Below are 23,643 nucleotides of genomic sequence, written 5' to 3'. Positions count from 1 at the left end.
AAATAGGTTTTTATAATTTTATACAAATAATGTGAGACATTTCGATGGTATTAATCCTTAAGAAGAAGATATACAAGTTCATAGAAGAGACACAAGGTCAAAAAACAGTCTTTGAAACATTTATAGTAAGTATTTCACAATGAATTATTGACATTTGAACAACATCCATAGTCTCAAATCTCAATGCGGTGAATAAATTTCTTTGGCTTTCTACAGCATCGACTATAACAAACATTATACGTAGATTGCTCGTGGCAACTTTTCCCATTTTGAAAGCTCTAATACTGTCATCAATTCAAGAAGTAGTTCACGTGCTGCAGTAAAGTAATAACCATTAACAAACCGAGTTCTGTAACCTTGACATTTTGTTGCTTTTTTAGTTAAGCCGACATTGTTTGATTTTCAATAAATTTCATGAGGGCCAATCTGTAAATGAGCCTATTGAAAATAACAACAACGGCTGCAACAACACCAGCAACACCTCCAGCAAACGAATGCAAATTTTTACACATTAGACCAACACAAACAATTAGAAAATGGTAAAAGTATCTCTCAATGTAACGATTACGATTAAGTTCTACACATGCACAGACAAAAAAAGAAATGAAAATTCGAAAATCATTGATTACGTTTGATTTGCTATGAAAATCAACTACTTATTGGTGGATCATGCGTAATTCGAATATTTCGAATATGTAGCTACGGAAGACGAAAAAAAATACCGTGCCAAAGTGATCTAAGTATTCGATTCCATCACGAAGCCATTTAAAAGAGGAAATGCATTTAGCGACAAGGTCAAGGAATATATCGGCATACATAATAAACGACATACATTCAAAAAATGACGCGAACAATGTTTTGCAAAGATGTTAAATGTGATAGCTGAATGTAAGCGTCGTATGAAATAAATCCCATATGATTGTTAACAATACAACATGTATGAGCACATATACATAAACGGCAGGTAAACGACATGTCGAGACTATGATTATAATTGAGTTACTCACTATTTTGCATCATTTTACTGAACTTATGTTGAAATTTCATTCAACTGCTGTTAAACTGGTTTGGCTGTTTCCATAGTGCATTGAACAATTGGTAGAGATGACCAAGACATATGCAACGATGCACAACACAAATTATCGATGAGTTCAATGAATTAATTAATTTTTCTTTTGTCCATCTGCATTTCAATAAATCTTAATTTGAATCTATGGCATATCGCACAAATTCAAAATGACTATAAAAGAATGTGTTGAAAGCGAAGAAACAAAACAAAAAACAGAGGCGCAAAAAATGGCACGCTTTAATTACTATATGCCTAACAATGCGACAACACACCAATTTAAAAGCGATTACACAATCGAGACAAGAGTGGATAGAGATATTGTGGATAGAGGTCTATGCGGTGCATAATTTTTCTAAATGCTGAAACCCACCTGTTTCTGTTTTCATTGCCAACGAGCACCAACAAAATAAATACATTTTTATCTCGCGTCAGATTTAAATAAACTGCGCGCGACTGATTCATACCGATGCTCTACCGAAATAAAATAATATTTAAACAAAAGAAGCGAGAAAAAAAAAGATAAAGTAAATATAACACTGGCGATATATGACCTAGGTTAGTGTTGAAGTAAGTATATTTGGTTTGACGTGACCAATCGTGCTGAGAGAAGGGCGTCATATCATAAACCATTTTCAGTTCAGAAAGATAAGACATTCAGTTGATTGCCGAATGTTGAACTGTGGTGTACACACCAAAAAAATAATAATACCTAATGCACTAATTCAACGAAACTCTCGACGAAAGTGATTAAGAAGCAAATTATTAAAGACAACTAATCGGTTTTTGGTCAAACATTTTTCGGTTTTGAGATTATTTTGCTCATTTTAACGTTAACATTCGATAGAAGTAGTTATGGTATGGAAACGATAAGTTGAATATATAATATTTTATTGAAAAGGATCGATTTTGAATTGTGTAAAATTCAGTTAATTTGTTAAAGTGCGTTCCAAAAACTGTGATTAAAATGAAAACAATTTTAAATGTTAAATTATCGATATTTTTTGGACTGATCAGTTCAATTCTGGCTGCAACAACAAATTCATCTGTAACGACCAATTTTTCCGGTTTATTGAGTGATGTTTTGCAAACCCATCTTCAACACGATCTAAAAATCACAAAATTATGTAACCAACAATTAAGGTCCATTCAAAATGGTCTTGATATTAAAGAAATTTGGGCTATTAAATGTAAGTACAACAATGATTCGACATTCATTCAAATCATCATTTGGAAAATTAAATAGAATGTAAATTTGTATAACACGTGACACATGTATTTAATGCGATTGAAATTCCAAATTGCAAACCTATAAACTGGAAAAATACAACAGACTTCTCAATTAACAAATTGTTCAAGTTTAAGGTGCATCTGATTTAACAGTAAATTATTTTGTGTACCGTTTATAGTGCAAATTGAAAAAAAAATTAACTGACATTTGTGGTTTTTACCATAAAACAGCAAATCGATTGGACGTCATTAATTTTGATTTAAGTACTGGGCTTCTTATGCATTTTTTTTGCACAAATGAGAAATATTCCAGAGACCGCAATAATACATGTTGCACACATTGAAAATGGTTTCTCATTTAAATGTTTCATTAGATGTTTCATTGAATTTAAATCACTTCAGCTCCAAAATGTTACTAAGAATATTTAAATGAAAATATGGATGGTTGGTTTATAAAAAGCAAGTCACATAACTAAATATACCAAATGAACATTTCTAGAAAATATTTGAAAATGCTCATTCTAACATGATTATCTCGTCGAGATGTAATTTGTTGGTTTTCATGTTTTTCTTTTGTTGTTGTTTTTTTTGATGCAAAAATGACCATTAATATGCATAACTAATGCATAATTAATCATGAAAATCGCCCAATCGAGAGAATGAAAGTATATCTTTAAAAAAAGAAGAAAAAGCGAATTATTGAATCGCCGCAACGCATTGTCAATTTAAAATGATTATTCATGTGATATTGATATGTGACACATTTATTGTTGATGGTGTACCTTAGAAGTCTGTGCCATCGACCAAGGTCTTGCGTATCTGTTTTATTTGTCGTTGTTGCTATTGTCATACGAAATTGACCTTTACATCTTCATAAAACCAGCAAATAAATCGCACGATAGATACATTTTGGTGTTTATTTTTTTTTTTTAGATAAAAATGCACATTATGTGTGCGTGTTTTAATTAAAGACCTTAACCGGCTTATTCATTCGATGTAAATCGAATGTATCGGATGATTTAAGCAGTGATTTTACTAAAATATGCAAAAATTGCGCAAGAGTCACATTTTCAATAACAACGGCTGATTCAATGTAATCCCGCCATGTGTATTATGCACGAATACTACGAATGTATTAATGCTTTACTGTTTTACTTAATAATATATCAGAACAATGAACTTAACCGCAAAACCAGAGATAAAAACCTTACCATTGAATGAGTGACGGAATCGAATAAAATATCATCCACATTTTCATGCCCATATTCATTCAATTCAAGTACGCATATTTCTTTTTATTAACTTGCATGCCATTTAAAAATACAAATTATTTCCTGTATGATGAACAAAAGTGTTGGACGCATCTGGTCACGTTGCTCCTGGATTTGTGTGGGGTAATAACTTTTGGCTCGGCTCGAAAAAGGCTTGTCAATTTATTAATAAACGTGCACCGGTCGTGCTGTCACACGAATTACATAAGAATCACTTCAAAAATCTAACGTACATCGAATCACCATTTCCCGTTGAATACAAACTTATATGGGCCAGACATAGTTCACGCTGGCAAGTTGATATCAGCACATTTGAAAAGGTAATTGGATCATTCAACATTTCATTAATCATAATGTGTAATTCAAAATAATGTGAACTTTTTTCTGATCAGACTATGCTACATGTTGGTATCTGTTTGCCACAATCTTGTTCAGATGAAGATGTTAATCGTCTCGTGGACACCATGTTGAATAGCAGAATCTTTGGTGAAAAGTACTATCTGGATGAAAACTTTTCGATTGTTGAGAGCAAAACGATCAAATTACGTGACAACTTTTTTGGTACAATGATGGTGAACCTTTTTTTGTATGTATATGATTTTGTGGGAAATACGTCAAGCGACGATTGAAATGAATCTTATGAAAATGTTCTCTTTGTTTTAGGTATATTTTGTTGCTTAATCTAGTTCTTGTGACAATTGGTTCGATTTATATGAATTTATCATTGGAGAAAGTTATTTTTAATAAGCCGGTAGCTGACATAGACATCAAAAAAGCCAATAATAATCAAATCAAATGTACCAACATTAATGCGGTACTGAATGTTGATAGTGCGTTATTTAATCAACAAACAAATAAAACAAAGCGAACCAATTCGATTATTGAACGATTTTTGTCCTGTTTTTGCATCGTTAAAAATTCCGAAATTATTACAACCGAATCACTTGGCACGGACTCGATTGAAGTCATTCATGGAATGAGGTAAGTTAATACTTCAATAAGTTTTGATACACACATTGAATCTTATAATTATTGTGCGAATAGTTGCTGCTAGAATACGTAAAAGAATTATTCGAGCAATTAACTCACTCTGAATTCTACGTCATTGACCACTTTAAATAAAATGATATAGCAGTTGTATGTCAATTTTTATATTCGAAATTATTAGTTTAAAAAAAAATGTTGATTAATTATGACGTAGGTAGGTTGTCGTCATTTAAGTGATGTCATGCCTTAAAATTCGTTCCGAACAGCCAAACATTAAGATTGAATGGATCAAATAATTATGTGTTTTTCTCCAGCCAACCATTTCATCGGTTACGAAAAGTGTGCTTAAAAACTGAAGAAAACTCCAAACTACTTATAAATGCTTATGTAAATTATTTGGATTTGTATATTTGCAGAGCTATTGGAATGATTTGGATCATTGCTGGCCACTTGTTTTTCTATGGTCCAAGTGCAGTAGAAAATCTACAAATGGTACTTACATATGCAGAGGAATGGTACGTGCAGCCACTTTTTTCCGTTGCCATTGCTGTAGACACGTACTTTGTTATCAGCGGCTTAGTTTTGGCATACTTATTCTTCCAGACAGAGAAAAAGAAGAAGAAGGAAAGTGCTATCATCAAGTTCGTTAGCTCTGTGGTGAATCGTTACCTTCGGTAAATAAATGACACACTTGAGACTGTTTGCAAACAATAATTAATATATTTTAATAACACTATTTTTCTTCTCTTCTTCAATAAGGCTAACGCCACCGTACTTGGTTGTGATCGCATTAACCGGTTTCTTATCGATTTATTTGCGTGATACATCACAATATTGGTTGATCGAACATAATGACATCAATTGCCCAAAATATTGGTGGCGTAATCTTTTCTACATCCAAAACATGTATCCACTAGATAACATGTGCATGACATGGAGTTGGTTTTTGGCAGCTGACTTTCAATGCTTTTGTCTAACTTCATTTCTCTTGGTCATTTATACAAAGTAAGCGATTTTGCCAATCACACTTCGCTAATTAGAGTAATTATCAAGCGTTCCTTTATTTGCAGAAAGCCAAAGGTTGCAGTCTCAATTTTCGTCCTTTTATTTGTTTCGGCCAGCTTATACACGGGCTATTTGGGCTATGTTTTGAAATACTCATTGACGTAAGTATTGAATCGAATTTTTCGTAGTTGATAACATACATTTTGGCGAAATATTTTATTGATGTTTGGTATCATAGATTATAAAACATAAACAAACACATGTGCATATAATATCCATGAACTTTAAAGAAAAAAAAGCTAAACACATTTTGAACTTGAGTGAAAATGTGCAAGTTTTCAATAATGTATAGACTTGATTTGTAGTTTGACTCAAATTACTTGAATATATGGTTGGACTGTTTTTGTCACAGGTTGGACGTTCAATATAATGTGGTTGATTATTTGTACACACCGACATACACGCGAATTGGTGCCTATTTCATTGGGGTTTATGCTGGATGGTTTTTGAGCGCAAAAGATCGGAAATTAAACATTAAAAAGGTGAATTATGTTCATTGCACTTTAGCTCTCGCTTTTTGAAATAAACAAGCAAAACGCAATTCAACATGCGCTAGTGATGCAATGTCGTATTGTCTGTTGCTGTGATATAATCACAGTGTGAATGTTTTTTCAAAGAAGATGAAGAAAGCATATTGGAAGTTTCCTTCGAATTGTAATGATTTTGTGTTTTTGACAACGCACAATGCGCTGACAATAATTCGCGATACATGACGATACATGCGAGAGAAAACGCTCATTCATTAATGTTAATTTCATTTTTTTTTTAGAAATTCGTTGTGTTGGGATGGGTCGTTGGACCGTTGCTGTTGATTTTGATGATTTTTGGGCCGACAAAAAAAGAGCTCAGTCCGTTGGGAGCCGTTTTGTACACTGGCCTAGGAAAAACCGCGTGGTCCCTTGGCATTGCATGGTTCATTATCGCATGTGCAACTGGACGGGGAGGCATTATAAATCGCATTCTTAGTGCGAAATGTTTACTTCCATACAGTCGAATGACATACACCGCATATTTGATAAATCCATTGTGCATCATGTTCGTAGTAATGTCTTCCGAAGCACCAATACATTTGGACTTTTTGTCTCTTGTAAGTAAACCACGTGAATCATCAACATTGATTTATGAATGTACCATATCGAAAGGTCATCAATGAAATAAATATAATTTCTTTGTGTTTTTTTTTTCTCTCGTAACAATCCATGTAGCTTGTGAATAGTTTGGGCTTTCAAGCTATCGTCTTTACGTTATCGTACATTTTTATGCTGCTGTTTGAGAACCCGTTTATTCGCTTGGGCAAACTCCTTCAAGGGAAGTGATTAAGAGAAATTATCTGTTGATTGTTATTCCATATAGTTTATAAAAGATTTTGAATTAATAATTGTAAGCAATCTAGACTATAAGTTTTATTGGTGTCATTTTATTTACACCTTTAGTTATCTATGAGGTATTCATTGTATACGTTGTCCCATTTGTAAATAAATTATTTCAATTTAATTTCAAAATCGTTTTATTTTTATTTACGTGTATCTATTGCATAGAGATTACGCATCACACAGCCATTGTTCTCAATCTAAACATGGTCTTCAATCCTGAATTTTCAGTTCAAATTTTAAAAGTTGTTCTAAATTGCTTTTTGGAATCTTATCGACCGCTAGTAGTCCACAGTTGGTGTGAAATCAAAATTACTTGATTTGTTTTAAAAAAAAATTTCACACTTTTTTCAAACTTAATTTCCAACCTCCAAGGGGTCTATGAAGACGGTGTTAGGTTTTGATTAAAAAAAGGTCAGTAATTTTGCCAGATTTATCAGAAAAGTCAGTCCAGCTAGTCATGGCACCAGAAAACAGAGAATAATCGCATGGAGATGCATTAATTCTATTTCTCTCAGTAATCAAAAAGCAAAAATAAGTCCAACAAATGGACATCAATTGTTCGAAATATTGGGGGCGCAACTTTTTCTATTTTTCAAATTCTTGTACCTATGCTTTGACTTGTAAGAATCTAGATACATATTTCATTGTTGAGTAAAAAGGCTTACTTAAATTTTCCGTAGTTGATAACATATATTTAGGCGAAATAATTTATTGCAATGTGATATCATGATTATGTCATACAAACACATATGCATATATTATCCATGAACTTTGAAGAAAAAAAGCTATAGACAATTCGGACTTGAGTGAAATGTGAAATTTTACAATAAATTATCTTGATTTGTTGTTTAACTTAATTTCCAGAACATATGGGTGTTTTGGCATAAGGTAGACGTTCCATACAAATTGGTCGATTATTTAGGCACATCAATATACAGAAACGAATTGGTACTCATTTCATTGGGGTTTTTGAGCACAAAAGATCGGAAATTAAAAATGAAAAAGGTGAATTATGTTCATTGCACTCTTGCTCTCGCTTTCAGAAACAATAAAAAAAACGGAATTCAACAGGCGCTAGTGACGCAATGCCGTATTGTCTGTTGCTGTGATATAATCACAGTGTGAATGTTTTTCCAAAGAAGACAAAGAAAGCATAGTTTCCTTCGGATTGTAATGATTTTATATTTTTAATACGTGCCAGCATTCGAGAGCATTCAAAATATGTGGCCACATGAAAATGCTTGTTCATTGATGCTAATCGTTTATTTTTATTTTTCAGAAATTTGTTGTGTTGGGATGAGTCGTTGGACCGTTGCTGTTGATTTCAATGTTTAATGGTTGTATACCTGGGGAAAACCGCGTTATCCCTTGTTTTAACCTTGCGTTTTCATTTGTCCTATGTTCTAATAAAGAAAGAAAATCCACAAGAAAGGGAACACACAAAAACGATATTTTGCATGGAATTCTACGAATTTCAATTTTATACGAAATTTCAACTAGATTCAAATTTTATATGACATTTCGGATAGTTTTTCAATGAATTTTCTGTGTGCATACAATACATGAACGGACTTAGACTTGTCAATCCTGAAAATCTCGAACATGAAAAAAGTTGATTAAAATTCGCGAAATTTTGTTTCGCTTACCCATCTCAATGACGCGCTAACAGATAGTGCTCCGATGAACATAACAAAAATAAACACATTTTTCCAAATAAAAAAAAAACAACTCGACACATCCGAAGTGTCAGCTCGATTGAAATGTTGGTTGGAATATTTTTTTTCAAATTCAAAATTGATCGTTTTCCAGTTTTGATGTCATAGTTTGTACTTTGTAACATACATAATACGAGCCACACAAAATTTGAGAAGAAAATAAAAAGCCGATTTCAAAATTTATTTGTGTATTTTCTCTTTGTGTGTGTTTATTTAGTTTTATTTTAATTTTAAAGAAAAAGTCATTCCCAAAAGTACAAACGGATTGCAGGTATGCTGTCGTATGGATTGATCGGTGTTACGTTTGTGTGGAGCATAGTATGAATGGCTTCAAGACGGCATATGTATGTGTGCTTGAATCCGTGAACGCGTCATGTTAAATGGTGTTTGTGTGGGTCTGTGTCTCTCTGTTGTTTTTTTTTCATGGATCGACCATGCACATAGTCGAATTAGCGATATCAAGACTCTATAAGCCGATCCGTTATGAATGATCAGTTCACATTTAGTTTTGAAACTGTTGAGATGCATGGAACGACACCACAAACAACCCCAACATAACACAAGTAATTGTTACCACTTATATTCTATAGTCAAGCAAGTGTTTTAAAGCAGTAAATTAAAATTGTCCAATGTTAGCAAATCGATTATTGGAATGGTTTTTTTTTTTGAAGAGTGCTAGTGATCTAAAATCATATCATCCAAATTTCACTTTCATTTAGAGTGTGATTTTTTTGTAGTTTTTGACAAAATAAAATTGGGTTAAATAAAATCATATTGTATAATAAAATGTAAATATTTGGACTGATGAGATGAAAAAAAAAACATTTGTGAACATGATTGAAATCGAAATCAACGTCTAATTTATTTGAGCGATGGCTTATATTGTAACGTTATGATTGGTGCACTTTAAATTTTCTTACTTCTTCGCCTTTACTGTTTATTCTTTTGATCAAATGGTCTCAATTGGCTGATGCACATCAATGACAGCAATCTTTGGTGATAAATGCATACGATTGTTGTACATTGAAAAACACGTACACACACAATCGAAATTAAACTCATAATTCGACAAATGAAATGCGTGAACATGACCGTGCGCTTGCGCACAAAGAAAGAGTTGTAAAGCAAATATTGTGAGAAGAAATAAATAAAAATGAAAGTGTCTGCTAAAGATATTATTTCACTCTTCTTATAAATTTCTTCCATCTGCGTAATGTAACGGTTGCCAGAGTTATGCAGATGCGATCATTGCTTCACATACGTGTAGATCGCAAAGAGCTTACAAAAGTCACATAAATACAACAAAAGCAAAAATTACATAAGTTAAATTCGGCAGTCTTTTTTTATTGATCAACGGTTAGCCGTGTTATGCTTCTTTTTTTTCAATAATTGTTTTTTCTTTCCTGTTTTAAATTAAAAAAAAAAATTTAAGTTCGCATGTATTTGTGTATGAGGTTATTTTCATTTTACAGTTACATAAGTCTCAAGGGACGGGTTTGTTTGATAAATTTTATTTAAAAAAACGAAACGATTGAAATGATTTCGAACCACAAAACATTGAGTGACGCGTAAAACAAACATATGCGACATATAACTCGCCAATCCCTAATTATTTGGCTAAAGTCATATATTACGCTTTTAATTGCAATGTCTAACAATTAATCTCTGGTTAAATGGCGACAATTATTGGCATCCGATGATTGGCGAACATGATCATGTTCTCCCGAAGAGACTAAAACAAATGAAACATGCTCTCTATCCTTATCAATACGTCAGTCCTAATCGGGGACTCTCAATCTCATTTAAAATTCAGATATCATGAATTTAGCGGCAAAAATATTTTCTAGCTCCCTCGAATGTGTCGAGCAACAATGTCAAGCGTCTTTGCACGCGTTGAAGGAATTTTTAAAAAAATCGCTTTGTTTACTCATCGCATACAATACCTTTTACCTTCGCCACATAGTAATTATTGTTGATATATTATTTACTCCTCCTTTATCATCTTTGAATGGAGCACGTTTATTAGAATCAACTGTTGCACGTGGAAATTGTTTTTTTTTCTTGTCAAACCATGATTTGCGATCTTTTTTGGTTGAAATTCAAAATTAATTAATTATACATGACTTGCTACAATCGGTTATTTCGAATGAAAGAAAAATTAAATGTTTTAGCTTTCATTCAATTGAAATTCAAGCGTCTTATTTGGAAAAGTAGCAAGTGAAAACATAAAATTGAGCAAATTCGAATAGATGATGATCAAAGATGGTGTCACTGGTCAATATAGCACAAAAACTATGAAGTAATCACTTCTTTAGAATCTTTATTGATGTCTTGACGCATGACAGTCTTTTTCAAAATGAATAGAGAGATGAAGAAAAAAAAAAGATGTGAAAGTAAACATTAAGTACTCATCATGAATAATAATGAAACAAATAAAACCAGCTTGCGAACAGAGTTCGCAAATATATTGGCTGATTGAGTTTTGAAGAGATCAAGAATATCGATTCAAGAAGGGAATTCCAATTTGAAATGTTTATTGTTTCAGTTCACAAAAGCGTGAACGGGCTTTTGAGACATTTTCGTTTATGGATCGATGATACAGTTCGTCGGAAATGAATTCCCATATTGACCATGGAAGAGGTGCATCGACCTCACAAAATTTGCAACAACAAAAAAATTAAGTTGCATCTTCATAAATCGATTACCTCTCGAATCAATATCAAATGGAGATTCTAGAATATACTTGAATCAATATCGATTTGAATAATATTTTGATCACAAATGTGGACAAGGGCATCAGACTTGATAATGAAGCTGAACGGAACCGATACTATTCGATTTATATTTTCCGTTAAATTTCCATAGTTCAATGCCGTCCAGTTTACTATTATACAAATTGACTAAAATGCCAAAAAAAACAATACATCACAAAGTCATCGCGGGGATTCCTTTTTTTCTGTCATTCGACCAAAATCATTTCTACGACTTTAACATATTTGTATGAATGAAATAAAATGCAATTAGCTTATTTAGCAGAGCATTAAAATTATTTACGATCAACGTAAACATTTTAAAAATAATGCGTGCGAAAATAATTTAAAGCCTTTCGAAATAAACAATTAATACTTCGCGTATGGTCAACCACAGAAATGCCGTTGAGAAAATTTACGTTTTAAAAAAAAAAAAAAAAACAACACCAACTTCAAAATTGTCGCTAATATTTTGTTGATTTAAGTTTTAAACATTGACATTCAGAATGCTTCTGATCAATTAGATGCCATTAAAACTGTTAAGGGCATCCAATGTGGTTCATTTGCTTGAGTGTTTCAAACGAAAGAGAGAAAAAAATAAAAAAAAAACATTGAAGAGGCCATTTTGCATTGAATTTATAAATAAACATGCACTTTGCACAAAATTTTGTAACTATCGTGTTAATTCATAAGAGCTATAAAAATTGATACGCAAATAATGTTTATTGTTGTTTTAACAGCATTTATGATTACTTACGCGATTGAAAAATGACATGCACGTAAATTGAAGAAAAGAAGAAGACCAACAATGATGGCAAAATAGAATAAACAACAATATGTCACCGGTTAAAAATGTGAACGATCAAAACAATAAAGTTTTCCGCCAACATGGCTTGGCTTATGTCCTTGCGCCGAAGCGCTTACAATATATTTTAATCAATGCCAAAGAAATTGACTGTTTTTGGTTGTTAAGAATGAGCTCAGATGTGCTTTTCTTCTATTCTCATAACCGGACTGCGTACTAATACAATTCCAAAACGTAACCATTCGATTACATAAAAACCATCTTAATCTCCATAATATTACATACATCATTTACATTGAGCAAAATAAAAAGAGATCATTATCGCGATAGACCACAAAACAATATCCGAATAGCGACAACAACAAACTAATGTAAAATCTAATTTATCGTTCGGAACTAAAGTAAATATTTGTACCTGCTTCCAATGTGGTCAATTCAAAAGCACGTGTCTTTTTTCATTGACGCTTCAAATCGAATCATTTTTTTTAAAGATCGCGTTCAAGCATTATCTTATTTCCAAAATCGTAATTTAGATCATAACACACACGCACACAAAAAAGTTATATGCAAATGCATTGCACAATGACACAGAAAAACCAAACATAATAATTTATATACGACAGAAATAGACAGATAGATTGAAAGAAAGATAGAGACGAAAACATCGAAGACAACAACACCAACAACAAAAAAGTTCAGAGTAACCAGACAAAATATGCAAAGATATTTTGGGAATTGAGGTACGATGATTGCCGATTATGAAATACTTTCACTTTCAAAGCCCATACAACTCATTGAGTCGATATGACGTATATTGATCATATGAGACGCTCTGTGTATTGTCTGTCAAAAGAAAAAAAAAAGCAACAAAAATAAAAATAAATGACCACAAAGATGATTTAAATCGCCATCTCACAATCTGTTCGTGTTGTTTCATTCACATTGCACCAGAATTGGTGGCGCATTTGTTGCTCTCTTTTACAACACATCCGAAATATATATTTCGCAAAGAATAAGATGTTATAATTCAGTTCGATTTCCTTTCATTATACATTCCGGTATTTTCTGTTGTGTTCCTCTCTACACGGAACGAAAAGTAAAATAAATGTGTTGATGTTATCGTGTGCAACAGCAGGTTTGATGATTGCACAAAATTATCGGTCTAGTCAATAACGTGTATATTATTTATGAGCTCATTGATGATTGGCATTCATTTTAGTGCGGCATTTTTGTTTTTGTTTCAGGTGAAATTACTTTCGGGCAATTTACATCAGCCACAACAATGTCTTTGCTATTTTTAAGAAGCGATTCGCGATTAGTCGCCAAATGATTAGCGCACGATTTGCATGCACATATTATTTGAATATAATTAAGCGTATTACTTAATTTGTCATTAAACGCAACATATTTTGCATGTGTGATGTATCTGCCTCGTTCGATGTTTGGAAATCGATATAACCATATAATGTTATAAGTTTACCAAGCAAAATAACATTCAGTTAGATGTAAGACTCGGCAGTCAGTTCAAGGATGCGATTTGACCATATCACCACATATACCATGTTTGGAAAAATTGACAATCATTTTCTATTTCTCTTTATCTCTCTCTTCTTCAATTGCTATTTTTTTTATAAAATCGTTTTTTATAGAGTTTCAGTTCTTAAATCGGTTTCATTTGCATTTTACGCAATTTCAAAACTCTGCATATATGTCACTTTAGATTAAAATTTGAAACCTTGATTTTTTCCCCGCTTTTGGGAATATACATGAATAATTAAAAACCCAAAAAATCGAGTAGCTTCTTTGAACTAAATATTATTTATTCATTTTTCATTCCAGTAACTGACGTCATTTTTCTTTATTTTAGTAGTTTTGGTAAAAAAAAACAATCGTATAAAATGAATTTCAAAGTGTCTATAGTTTTGTTACATTTATTTACCGTAACGATACCAATGAGCCAGTATTCGGGAAAGGCGTTTAGTGTTTCAGCGAATAATCTTGATACGAATGAAACACAATCGAAAATTCGCAAAATATCAACGATAATGACAACAGCGACCATCGTATCCGAAACATGCAACGATCGATTTTGTTATAATTCAACAAATGAAACGACAACAAATAATAAATCAAAAGAGTTTGCACCATCATACAAAGAGTATGATCGGCTGAAATCAACCTCAATTTTATATGGCATTGTTAAAATCGCATCGCAACGGCCACAAACGAATAAATGCTACAGAGAACTAAACCAAATCTACGACAGTATTCATCGAAAAGAGATATGGGCGATAAAAGGTAAGCAAATTTTCTTCTTGTGAAAAAAAAACAAACAAATAAACGAAAACAACCTTGGGAAAGTTCAAATGTAGATTGTCAAAATTGGAAAGTTCATTTGAATAAAGCGACTTTTCTCTTTGTGAAAAGTGCGATCGTTTGGAATTTATCGAAACTATTTTTATTTGTGTGAATTGATGAAGCATTGAATTTTTTCAGCATTGGATTCGTCTGGAATTCCGGCATCTGGATTTGTGCTCGGTCACAACTTTTGGATGGGATCGATGCAAGAATGTGAAGCTGTACAAAAACCGCCGCCTCTTACAATATCATCGAATCGTTTCGAACGTTTTATGCATGCCGATTTATGGACAGCAACAGCTCCATTCGATATTGATTATCGAATGGTTTATGCCGAACATCGTTCGCCCTGGCAAGTTCAAGTGGAATTCGTTTTAGAAAAAAATGTACGTATTCAATACAACAACATTCGTTCATCATTTTCATGATTTGATGTGTGTGATTTATTATTTTGTTTATACAAATTGTAGAAAGTTTTGCACATTGGCCTATGTCTGCCAAAGTCTTGTCCAAACGAAGATGTCGCCAATTTAGCACAAGAATTCTTCGATTCGGCAACTTTAGACGCTCAAATTATGCACGACTATCAACCAAATGTATTAAAAGTCAAGGATCTTAATGCGAAAACCAGCTGGATGGAAAGAAGAAGCTTCCAATTAATTGGGTACATTGAAACGAATGCATATGATATAAATGAGCACATTCTGATAATCAAATATTGTGATTTAATTTTAGATTATGTGTGATTTTCACATTAGTAATGATGGTCATTGCATACACAAAAGAATCCGCTGATAATGAAGTGACGGTGATTAAAATTGAACATCCAATTGATACAAAAGCTGATAACAATGGTATTGTGTCATCGAACTTCGCTACAGATTCTCATTTGAATCCACCAGATGTAGTGATGCACTGTCACAAATCCAATGTACCAAAGAAAACGTTCGTCGATGAGTTTATTGATTGTTTTTCTGTGAGAAAAAATTTAGAAATACTTACCAGTGTTAAAAAGCCCACAAATGCTGTACCCATCATTGATGGACTTAAGTATGCACCTTTATAGTTTCTTTTATCATTGATTTACTTTTTAATTGTGTCACACTTTTTTTTATAGATCAATTGGATGTTTTTTGATACTTCTATTTCACGTTTACTGGTTCAATCATTTCACAGTTCACAATGTGACAATGACATTTTCATATGGTGAACAACCTTTATGGCAGTGGATTAGCGCAACACCAATCATAGTGGACGTTTTCTTTACCATTAGGTGTGTGTTAACATGATAGTTTTACGCTTCATTCCAACCAACTTCAACCAATTTTAATTCGAATTTTTAGCGGTCTATTGCTATCGTATAATTTTTTACGTAACCAAGCAAAAATAGAAGAGATAAGAACCAATTCATTCGTCCAGAATTTAAAATTATTCTTCAAACAATTACTCAATCGTTACATAAGGTATCATCACGAAGTGTTTATATTGTTTTTTTTTTGTATTCATTTATTTTTCTTGTAATATTTTAAGATTGACACCAATGTATTTGGTGGTCGTTGCTTGCATGGAGTTCATGACCGCCCGTCTAGTAGAAACATCACCGTTTTGGATTCATGAGCGTCACGATATTATGTGCAGTAAATATTGGTGGCGAAATCTCTTGTACATTCAAAATCTCTTTACCCAAGATGAACTATGTGTGAATTGGTCTTGGTCATTGGCATGCGAAATGCAATTTTTCATTTTATTCACAATACTTCTCTTCGTCTATGCAAAGTAATTATGATTTCAAATAAAATCGGCTGCCGATTAAGTGATTTTTGCTCATTTTCGGATGTTCTAAAAAAACGTCCAATTCTCTGCAGTAAAATGTCATTTAGTAACATTCATACAATTTATCTATATTTCAGATATCCAAATACAGCAAAAGCAATATTCTTTTCGTTATTTGGAATATTCTTTGGTTTAATACTATCGATAGCTATATTCACAAAATTTACGCCCGCCTATGACGTAATGCATTCATTGGGCACAGATATGTACATTGCACCATGGACACGAATCCTTCCATATCTAATTGGAGTTGGAACTGGATATGCGATGTTCACATTGAATGGTGTAATGCCTTTGGGAGAGGTATGTATCTAGACGATGGTATGCAACACTTTTTGAATTGAAAATCGATTTATTTAAATGTATCATTTCTTTTTATTCAAGAGAACCATCAAAACTGTGTGGACTGTGATGATAACTATCGCCATTTGCTCGCACATTTCGACATTAAATCGTCAAATATCACATTTTCTAGCTGCACCACTGATCACATTTATCCGAGTATTTTATCCGATATCAATATCGTGGATGATACTTGCCAGGTATAATAAGCTTTTCTCTGAGACACAAACCATTCAATATTTTTAACCGATTCCCAAAGCTTTCACATAAAAAAATATATATTCATAAATTTTTTTTCTATTCTCTTTTCAGCCAAACCGGTTATGGTGGAGTTTTTGCAAAAATTTTAAATTTTCCCATTTTTGTTCACATCAATAAAATGTCATATGCAATTTACTTACTGAATCCAGCTGTTATAAGCATGTTATACGGCTGGCAGGATCACAGTACACACATTCATCCAGTTTCAATGGTTGGTAGAAAAAAAAATATATCAAATTTAAATTGCATTATTCATTTTATGTTGTTTTAAAATTATTTCAGATTGTAATGACTACTGGAATCAAAGTTATTGTTTATATAACGGCGATCGTGTTTTCGATGATGTTCGAAATTCCATATACAAATTTATCAGCAAAATTGTTAAAGCAATCGTTCAATCGAAAGCAATTGATGTCACCGCCATCATCAACGGAGCTGACCGATACGAAAAAAATGCTTTGATTTATATATACATCAAAATATTGAATTGAATTAAGTCGCAAACTCAATTTTCAGTGATGTTCAAAACTTTTGACTGTAACCCAAATGGAGATGGAACAATGTACTGTGGCATAATCCTTTGTTGAGAGTTAGAGAGATTTTGGATATAATCGTCTGAAGTGCAAAATTGGCAGAGAAATGATCTGATTTTGGGCCCAATTTCATAAATAGTCTCGGCCAAGAATCTCTTGACAATTGATTTTAAATATGGACTGTCACAATAACTAAAATTTTGTGAAATATTCACATTATTATTTGAAAATCTTTTAAATTCATTGATAAATAGACTCTCTTGGCTATGACTGTTTATGAAATAGGACCCGGGGCACAAAATAACATTTATACATACCACATTTCAATTGGATATTGAAATATTGCGACTCAATGTGCACCGTGCCCAAAAAAACTATATATATACAATTTCTTTTGGAACAAAACAATATACTTTAGTTTTATTTAAGGGAAAAACAACCATAATTTATTTTTTTAAATGTGTAAGTTATTAGGACAAATTCAAAATATATGAATGTTTAGAGAAAAAAAAATTGTATCTCAATTTTTTTTATACTTATATGTATATATATTGGAAATAATTTTGTAAATAATTGATTGTTGCAATTTGAATGTGTTTTTGTTTTAAATTCTTTTTCTGCATTAATTGCTATATTGCTTGCCGAATTATTTTGAATATTTAGAAGAAGAAAAAAAATCAAACAATGTACCAAAATGTTCCAAACATCAGAATGTATACAATGCTTGGGAGGGGCAAATAAACAAGCACTCAATGTAATGTAAATATTGTACACCGAAAATAAAATACATACAACAAACTCTGAACCGTATATACATATGTGTGCTTAAGAAAGTTTAACAAAGAGAAATTCAAGTTATATTCTCTCACATATACACTTCAGTTGTGGAACTCATACACACGCACATACACACACCGGTCACAGTAAGCTAACACACATACTCTCATTCTCGTATGAAATTTATGTTTAAAGAAAAAGAAATAAGAAAGAAACAAAAATATGTGTTTTTTCTCGCTGGCATCGACATTTTCAAGACCAATACATCGAAAATGACTTTCTGTTTAACAATTACATCAAATCAAGTTTGAATCAGTTGATAGAATGACGATACATAAATAACACGTAAAACATTTTTCATCGGCGTGCATTTTGCAATAGAACAATAACAAAACAAAATTTCTTTTTGCATACACATTTGAGTGTGTTGACATCGAATTTAAATCAACAAAATTTTAAGTTATTAAACATGAAACGACTGGAATTAGTTATATTTTAAATTGGGTCATCGATCAAGACAATTGGAGACTTAAAAGTAATAATCCATTACAATCGCAGTGCATAGACCAGTTTAAATATCAGTGAGTTTTGTAACACATTTTACTTTTGTTTATGGTTTATTGAAATCTATAGTTCATGAGAAAACAAGAGATTTAACATCAATTAAATGTGCTTATTGTTTCGCTGGTCCACGAATGGATAAAAAGAACAATCACGTCTGTGATAAAGATATACATTTAAATTTAAAACGTTATCGATCGTTTTTTGTACGGCGATCGTTATTTGTACAAATAGATAATCGTACACTTCTGAATTGGATGCCATACAAAAGTGCTGACGCTGTTTTTGTTCCTTTTCACATTTCAAATATAAACAAATATTCATTGTTGTTTGATATAATCACAATAGTTTCGGATCACCGCCATGAGAGACACAGTTTAAATTTGCTCATTCGGTTGTTTCACAAAATGATTTCGTAATTAAATTCTTATATTGTGTAGGTTTTTTTCCTCTTCGCTTGTGAACATGGTAAAAATATGACACCAATAAGAATAGAATGTAGAAACAAACAATGCGAAATAAAACGGCAAAAATCAAATGAAGAAGAAACGGAGGAGAAACGAAAAAAAACTTTGACAATGCCTTGTGGAATCCAATTTGAACGAAAGAATAATATGGTGTGTATGTGTGTAATATAAAAATTTACGCCGATGTATTCATTTGCATAGTCTCACATGAAAAGACACGGTTAGCGAATATATAAGCCACTTGACTTTCATATTTTTGTTGATTCAAATATCGTCAAATTCGATTTTTCGTACATCGCAGCACGTAGACGTACCGAAAGCATTTTACCATGTGAATGACTAATGCAATATATTGAATGTGCTGTTGTTGTTTTCGTTTAAATATATGAAATGTACATGGACTGTATGCTATGCTCACTTATTATTTTATTATTGTTATTATTACTTTTTCCATTCGCTTGTTTAAGAGATTTTTTTTTTCGTTCGTGTTTCTTTCTTTCTAAATTCATCCATATTTATTTTATATTGTACTTGTATCGCTAATAACTTCTTATAAGGTAGTACGAGCGCGATGCGCATATTTTACAACTACACACTCCCATTGGATCGAGAAGAACCATCATCATCATCATCAGCACAGTGCCGATCTCGATTAGTCTGTGCTTGAGAGCGTACTTCTTCTTTTATGAATCTACTTCATTACATTGTTCATCTAATTATGCCGAATGAGAAAAAAAACAAACGGTTTCTGATGTTTTCGTGTAAATTAAAATCCACTTGAAATTTTATTTCGTTGATGTGTGCGTGCGTGTGCATTTAATTTACATGCGGTAACTCTGTGTCGTTTTTTAAAGAACATTTCTGCTCATTCAACTTGATGTTGTTATTTATTTATGACACAGTGATTTTTTGTGGATGATGTAATTATTGCAAGAAATGGAATTTGGGATCGTACAATATGTTTTGAATATAGTATATTTATTTTCGTGGTTTTTTCTTTCTGTGAATATTTTCAAATTGAAATTACTTCATCACAATTAATACGAAAAAAAAAACAGTAAGTAGGCATCGTGTATACTGAAGCTTCGCATTTTCAGTCAGCTTTTACGGCCAATGAGCTCATGCATCAATACTTAAAATGCTAATCCATCAAAATTCGATTTTGTAATCAGGTCAGTTGCAGAAAATTTACCAGGAAAATTCCGCATGAGTGCATTTCCGATTGTGTTTCTGTCTGTCTTTCTTTATGATTTTGTGTTCGTGTGTATTTTGCATCTGTGCTATACGCGTCTGGGCATGTATGTTTTAACAATGCCATTATTTTGTGTTCTCAATTGTTTTCATGACAATCAATTGGTGCGGCGTCCAACCAAAATGGTTATGTGCAAAACCATCAAATCAACTTGTTCACATTCCATACGGAATTCTACATGAAATTTTTACAACATTATAAACAATTACAATTTATGAAAGACATTCCACCAAGCAGAAAGATTTCAATGACGCATTTAAGCGGCAAACGCTGTGCGACAATTACAAGATGAAAGTGCAGAATTCTTTTACACATGAGTTCTTTTTTGTTGCCATTGTAGAATTGAGGCCTATTTAGAAAGCTGCATGCAACGATGGGATTACGACGACCTGGGGTAACGAAAGAGTATGAAGAAATGCCCGGTGCAAATGTACCGATTTCATCGAAACACATTCACCACAGTCATCTGCACAATCATTCTATGCATTCAAATTTACATTCACAACGCAATTCTCAAGCCACGGATTTGACAGCGTTTGCAAATCAAGATTTGGAAATGTCATCCGTTAGCGTTGTTCCTGATGGTTCGTTGCTTTTATTCGTCTTCATTTAAACAAATAGATTTGATTTTTTTCACACTCCACAATTTTTTCTCTCTCTCTCAAATAGATACATATACGGTCACACAGGCGGTGAATGCGCTTGGATTTGGTTGGTTTCAAGTGAAATTATCATTGTGCGTTGGTCTGTGTTGGATGGCCGATTCTATGGAAATGACGATTTTGAGTGTTCTCGGTCCGGCATTGCAGTGTGAATGGGGAATAACTCGATATCAGCAAGCACTCACCACAACCATTGTATTCCTTGGTATGATGATGAGCTCAACATTTTGGGGACAGCTCAGTGATCGATGCGGCCGAAAACCTGTAATTTTGAATCAACAGAAATGATTTGCACACATTTTTTTTATACGAAATGAAAATTTATCGATTTACAGGCTTTAACACTATGCGGAATATTGCTATTCTTATACGGGTTTTTAAGTTCATTTGCACCAAGTTTTGCATGGTTGCTGCTATTACGTGGTCTAGTTGGATTTGCTATAGGATGTGTACCACAATCGTAAGTATATAACATAAAAAAAGTTATTTTACTGCATTGCATTTTATCGATGGATCGTTTTATTTCAACAGTGTTACATTGTACGCTGAATTCCTACCAACTAAACAACGTGCAAAGTGTGTTGTACTCTTAGATGTGAGTTGAGTTTATTTTTGTATTTTGTATAGTTTGAATGATGTTCGAAATGTTTTTTCAGTGTTTCTGGGCATTGGGCGCCTGTTTTGAGGTTGCGTTAGCGTTGGCAGTTGCACCAACTTTGGGATGGCGTTGGCTTTTGAGGCTGTCTTCAGCGCCATTATTTATATTTGCCTGCATAACACCTGTATGCAATTCAGTCTACTTTACATGCCTAAAAGCGTCCTCTCACTTATTACAATTATCTTCATAATTTCAGTGGCTTCCGGAATCTGCACGATATCATACATCGAGCGGCCAACTAGATAAGGCATTGTTGACTTTAGAACAAATCGCAAAAGATAATGGAAGGCCAATGTTGTTGGGTAGGTTAGTCGTTGATGGTCCACAAGGTCCACGAGGAAGTGTGAAGGCGCTCTTAAGTCCAACACTTCGACGCACAACCATTCTTTTATGGTTTATATGGTACGATTGATTTTTTGCCAATTCATATCGATTTGATTGATTTATTAATTTGATTTGCATATTCTTAGGATGTCATGTGCCTTCTGCTACTACGGCCTGGTGCTTATGTCAACCGAACTCTTTGATCCAAATATAAATAATCTGAATGCAGGTGAATCAACTGAATGTCGTCAATTAGCAACAACTGATTATATGGATTTATTATGGACAACATTGGCTGAATTTCCCGGCATTTTCGCAACGATTTTCATCATTGAAAAGTGTGGTCGCAAGAAAACAATGGCATTTCAATTTTTATTATACGCTGGATGTGTTACGCTGCTTACCACAACCGGAGGGTATGCGGTTTTTTTTTTTAATTTGCAAATAATTTTCATTTCAAATAAACTAATTATTAATTCGTTTCTTTTGAATTGATGGTAAATTTCAGTAGTCGGACGGCATTAACAATAATACTATTTTTGGCACGCGGTGTAATAGCTGGACTTTTCCAAGCCGCTTACGTTTATACACCAGAGGTGTATCCGACTGCATTGCGTTCGGTTGGTGTGGGCGGTTGTTCGGCATTGGCACGATTTGGCGCTATGATGACACCATATGTTGCCCAAGTTCTTCTGCAAACATCTTTATCTAGTGCGGTCACAGTTTACGTAATTTTCGCTGTATCAGCTTGTATAGCATGTCTTTTATTACCATATGAAACCAGAGGAAATGATATGGCAACTTAATAGAGGCTAATAAATGTATCGTTGGTGCTTTCGATTTAATTATGTGATTCCTGATTATTATTATTTTTGAATTGCAATCAAACAATTCAAACGAACTACATAAATATATTAAATATATAACACTTTTCTACTAATTATTGCAACGTAAAATCGTTACGGAAAATTTTCAAGCAGCAAAACGAATACAGTTTTTGCTCTTCAACTCTTGAACGAAGAACCATATGAAAGAATTTAAGCGATTCGATTGTAAATACTTTTATATGTTTACCTATATCGTATTTATTTTTTATTATGTATCAAATTTATACTGTTGATAGAGCTTAAGTATATGAGCCGCCATCCATTCAAATCATGTTGCTGTTTTTTTTTTAATTTAGTTTGTTATTAACTTTTGTTCATGTGTCTTGGTGATTTTTTTTTCAGTAATTTTTTTCACATAATTTTGGTATTTCCAAGGAACTTATCAAAACAAAATGGGAAAAAATATTTTCATGCAAGTATATTTCAAATGAAGCGCCAAACAATGACATTTCTCAATGACAGTGCT

General features: G+C 32.8%; 3 protein-coding genes across 4 annotated transcripts; all 3 read left to right on the top strand.

The window, feature by feature from the left end:
* Positions 1-1,771: 1,771 nt before the first annotated feature.
* On the top strand, positions 1,772-7,081 carry LOC116337523 (nose resistant to fluoxetine protein 6-like). Its single transcript, XM_031762160.1, has 10 exons — positions 1,772-2,256; positions 3,649-3,887; positions 3,960-4,153; positions 4,231-4,548; positions 4,971-5,228; positions 5,314-5,559; positions 5,625-5,720; positions 5,972-6,101; positions 6,389-6,706; positions 6,825-7,081. The coding sequence occupies exons 1-10, from the start codon at positions 2,034-2,036 to the stop codon at positions 6,933-6,935; spliced, it is 2,133 nt and encodes a 710-aa protein (XP_031618020.1). The 5' UTR covers positions 1,772-2,033; the 3' UTR covers positions 6,936-7,081.
* Positions 7,082-9,187: 2,106 nt separating this feature from the next.
* Positions 9,188-18,060, top strand: LOC116337515 (nose resistant to fluoxetine protein 6). 2 transcript variants are annotated; one of them, XM_031762141.1, is made up of 12 exons: positions 9,188-9,270; positions 14,102-14,560; positions 14,759-15,006; positions 15,091-15,284; positions 15,356-15,670; positions 15,738-15,893; positions 15,964-16,083; positions 16,151-16,396; positions 16,531-16,756; positions 16,838-16,995; positions 17,108-17,267; positions 17,339-18,060. In XM_031762141.1, exons 1-12 carry the CDS (start codon positions 9,195-9,197, stop codon positions 17,516-17,518), a joined length of 2,538 nt encoding a protein of 845 aa, XP_031618001.1. In that variant the 5' UTR covers positions 9,188-9,194; the 3' UTR covers positions 17,519-18,060. The 2 variants fall into 2 exon arrangements, with proteins under 2 accessions (XP_031618001.1, XP_031618002.1); XM_031762142.1 differs by having other exon boundaries at positions 9,222-9,270; positions 14,130-14,560.
* Positions 18,061-18,686: 626 nt separating this feature from the next.
* LOC116337534 (synaptic vesicle 2-related protein) lies at positions 18,687-23,448 on the top strand. Its single transcript, XM_031762178.1, has 9 exons — positions 18,687-18,947; positions 20,987-21,230; positions 21,316-21,572; positions 21,644-21,768; positions 21,840-21,903; positions 21,965-22,090; positions 22,163-22,368; positions 22,437-22,706; positions 22,799-23,448. Exons 2-9 carry the CDS (start codon positions 21,020-21,022, stop codon positions 23,094-23,096), a joined length of 1,557 nt encoding a protein of 518 aa, XP_031618038.1. The 5' UTR covers positions 18,687-18,947; positions 20,987-21,019; the 3' UTR covers positions 23,097-23,448.
* Positions 23,449-23,643: the final 195 nt, after the last annotated feature.

Source organism: Contarinia nasturtii, unplaced genomic scaffold (assembly GCF_009176525.2).
Source record: "Contarinia nasturtii isolate CC-2019 unplaced genomic scaffold, AAFC_CNas_1.1 Cnas_scaffold_285, whole genome shotgun sequence".
Lineage (NCBI taxonomy): Eukaryota > Metazoa > Arthropoda > Insecta > Diptera > Cecidomyiidae > Contarinia > Contarinia nasturtii.
The sequence above is the reverse complement of the archived record's forward strand: the minus strand, read 5'-3'. Positions and strand labels throughout refer to the sequence as shown.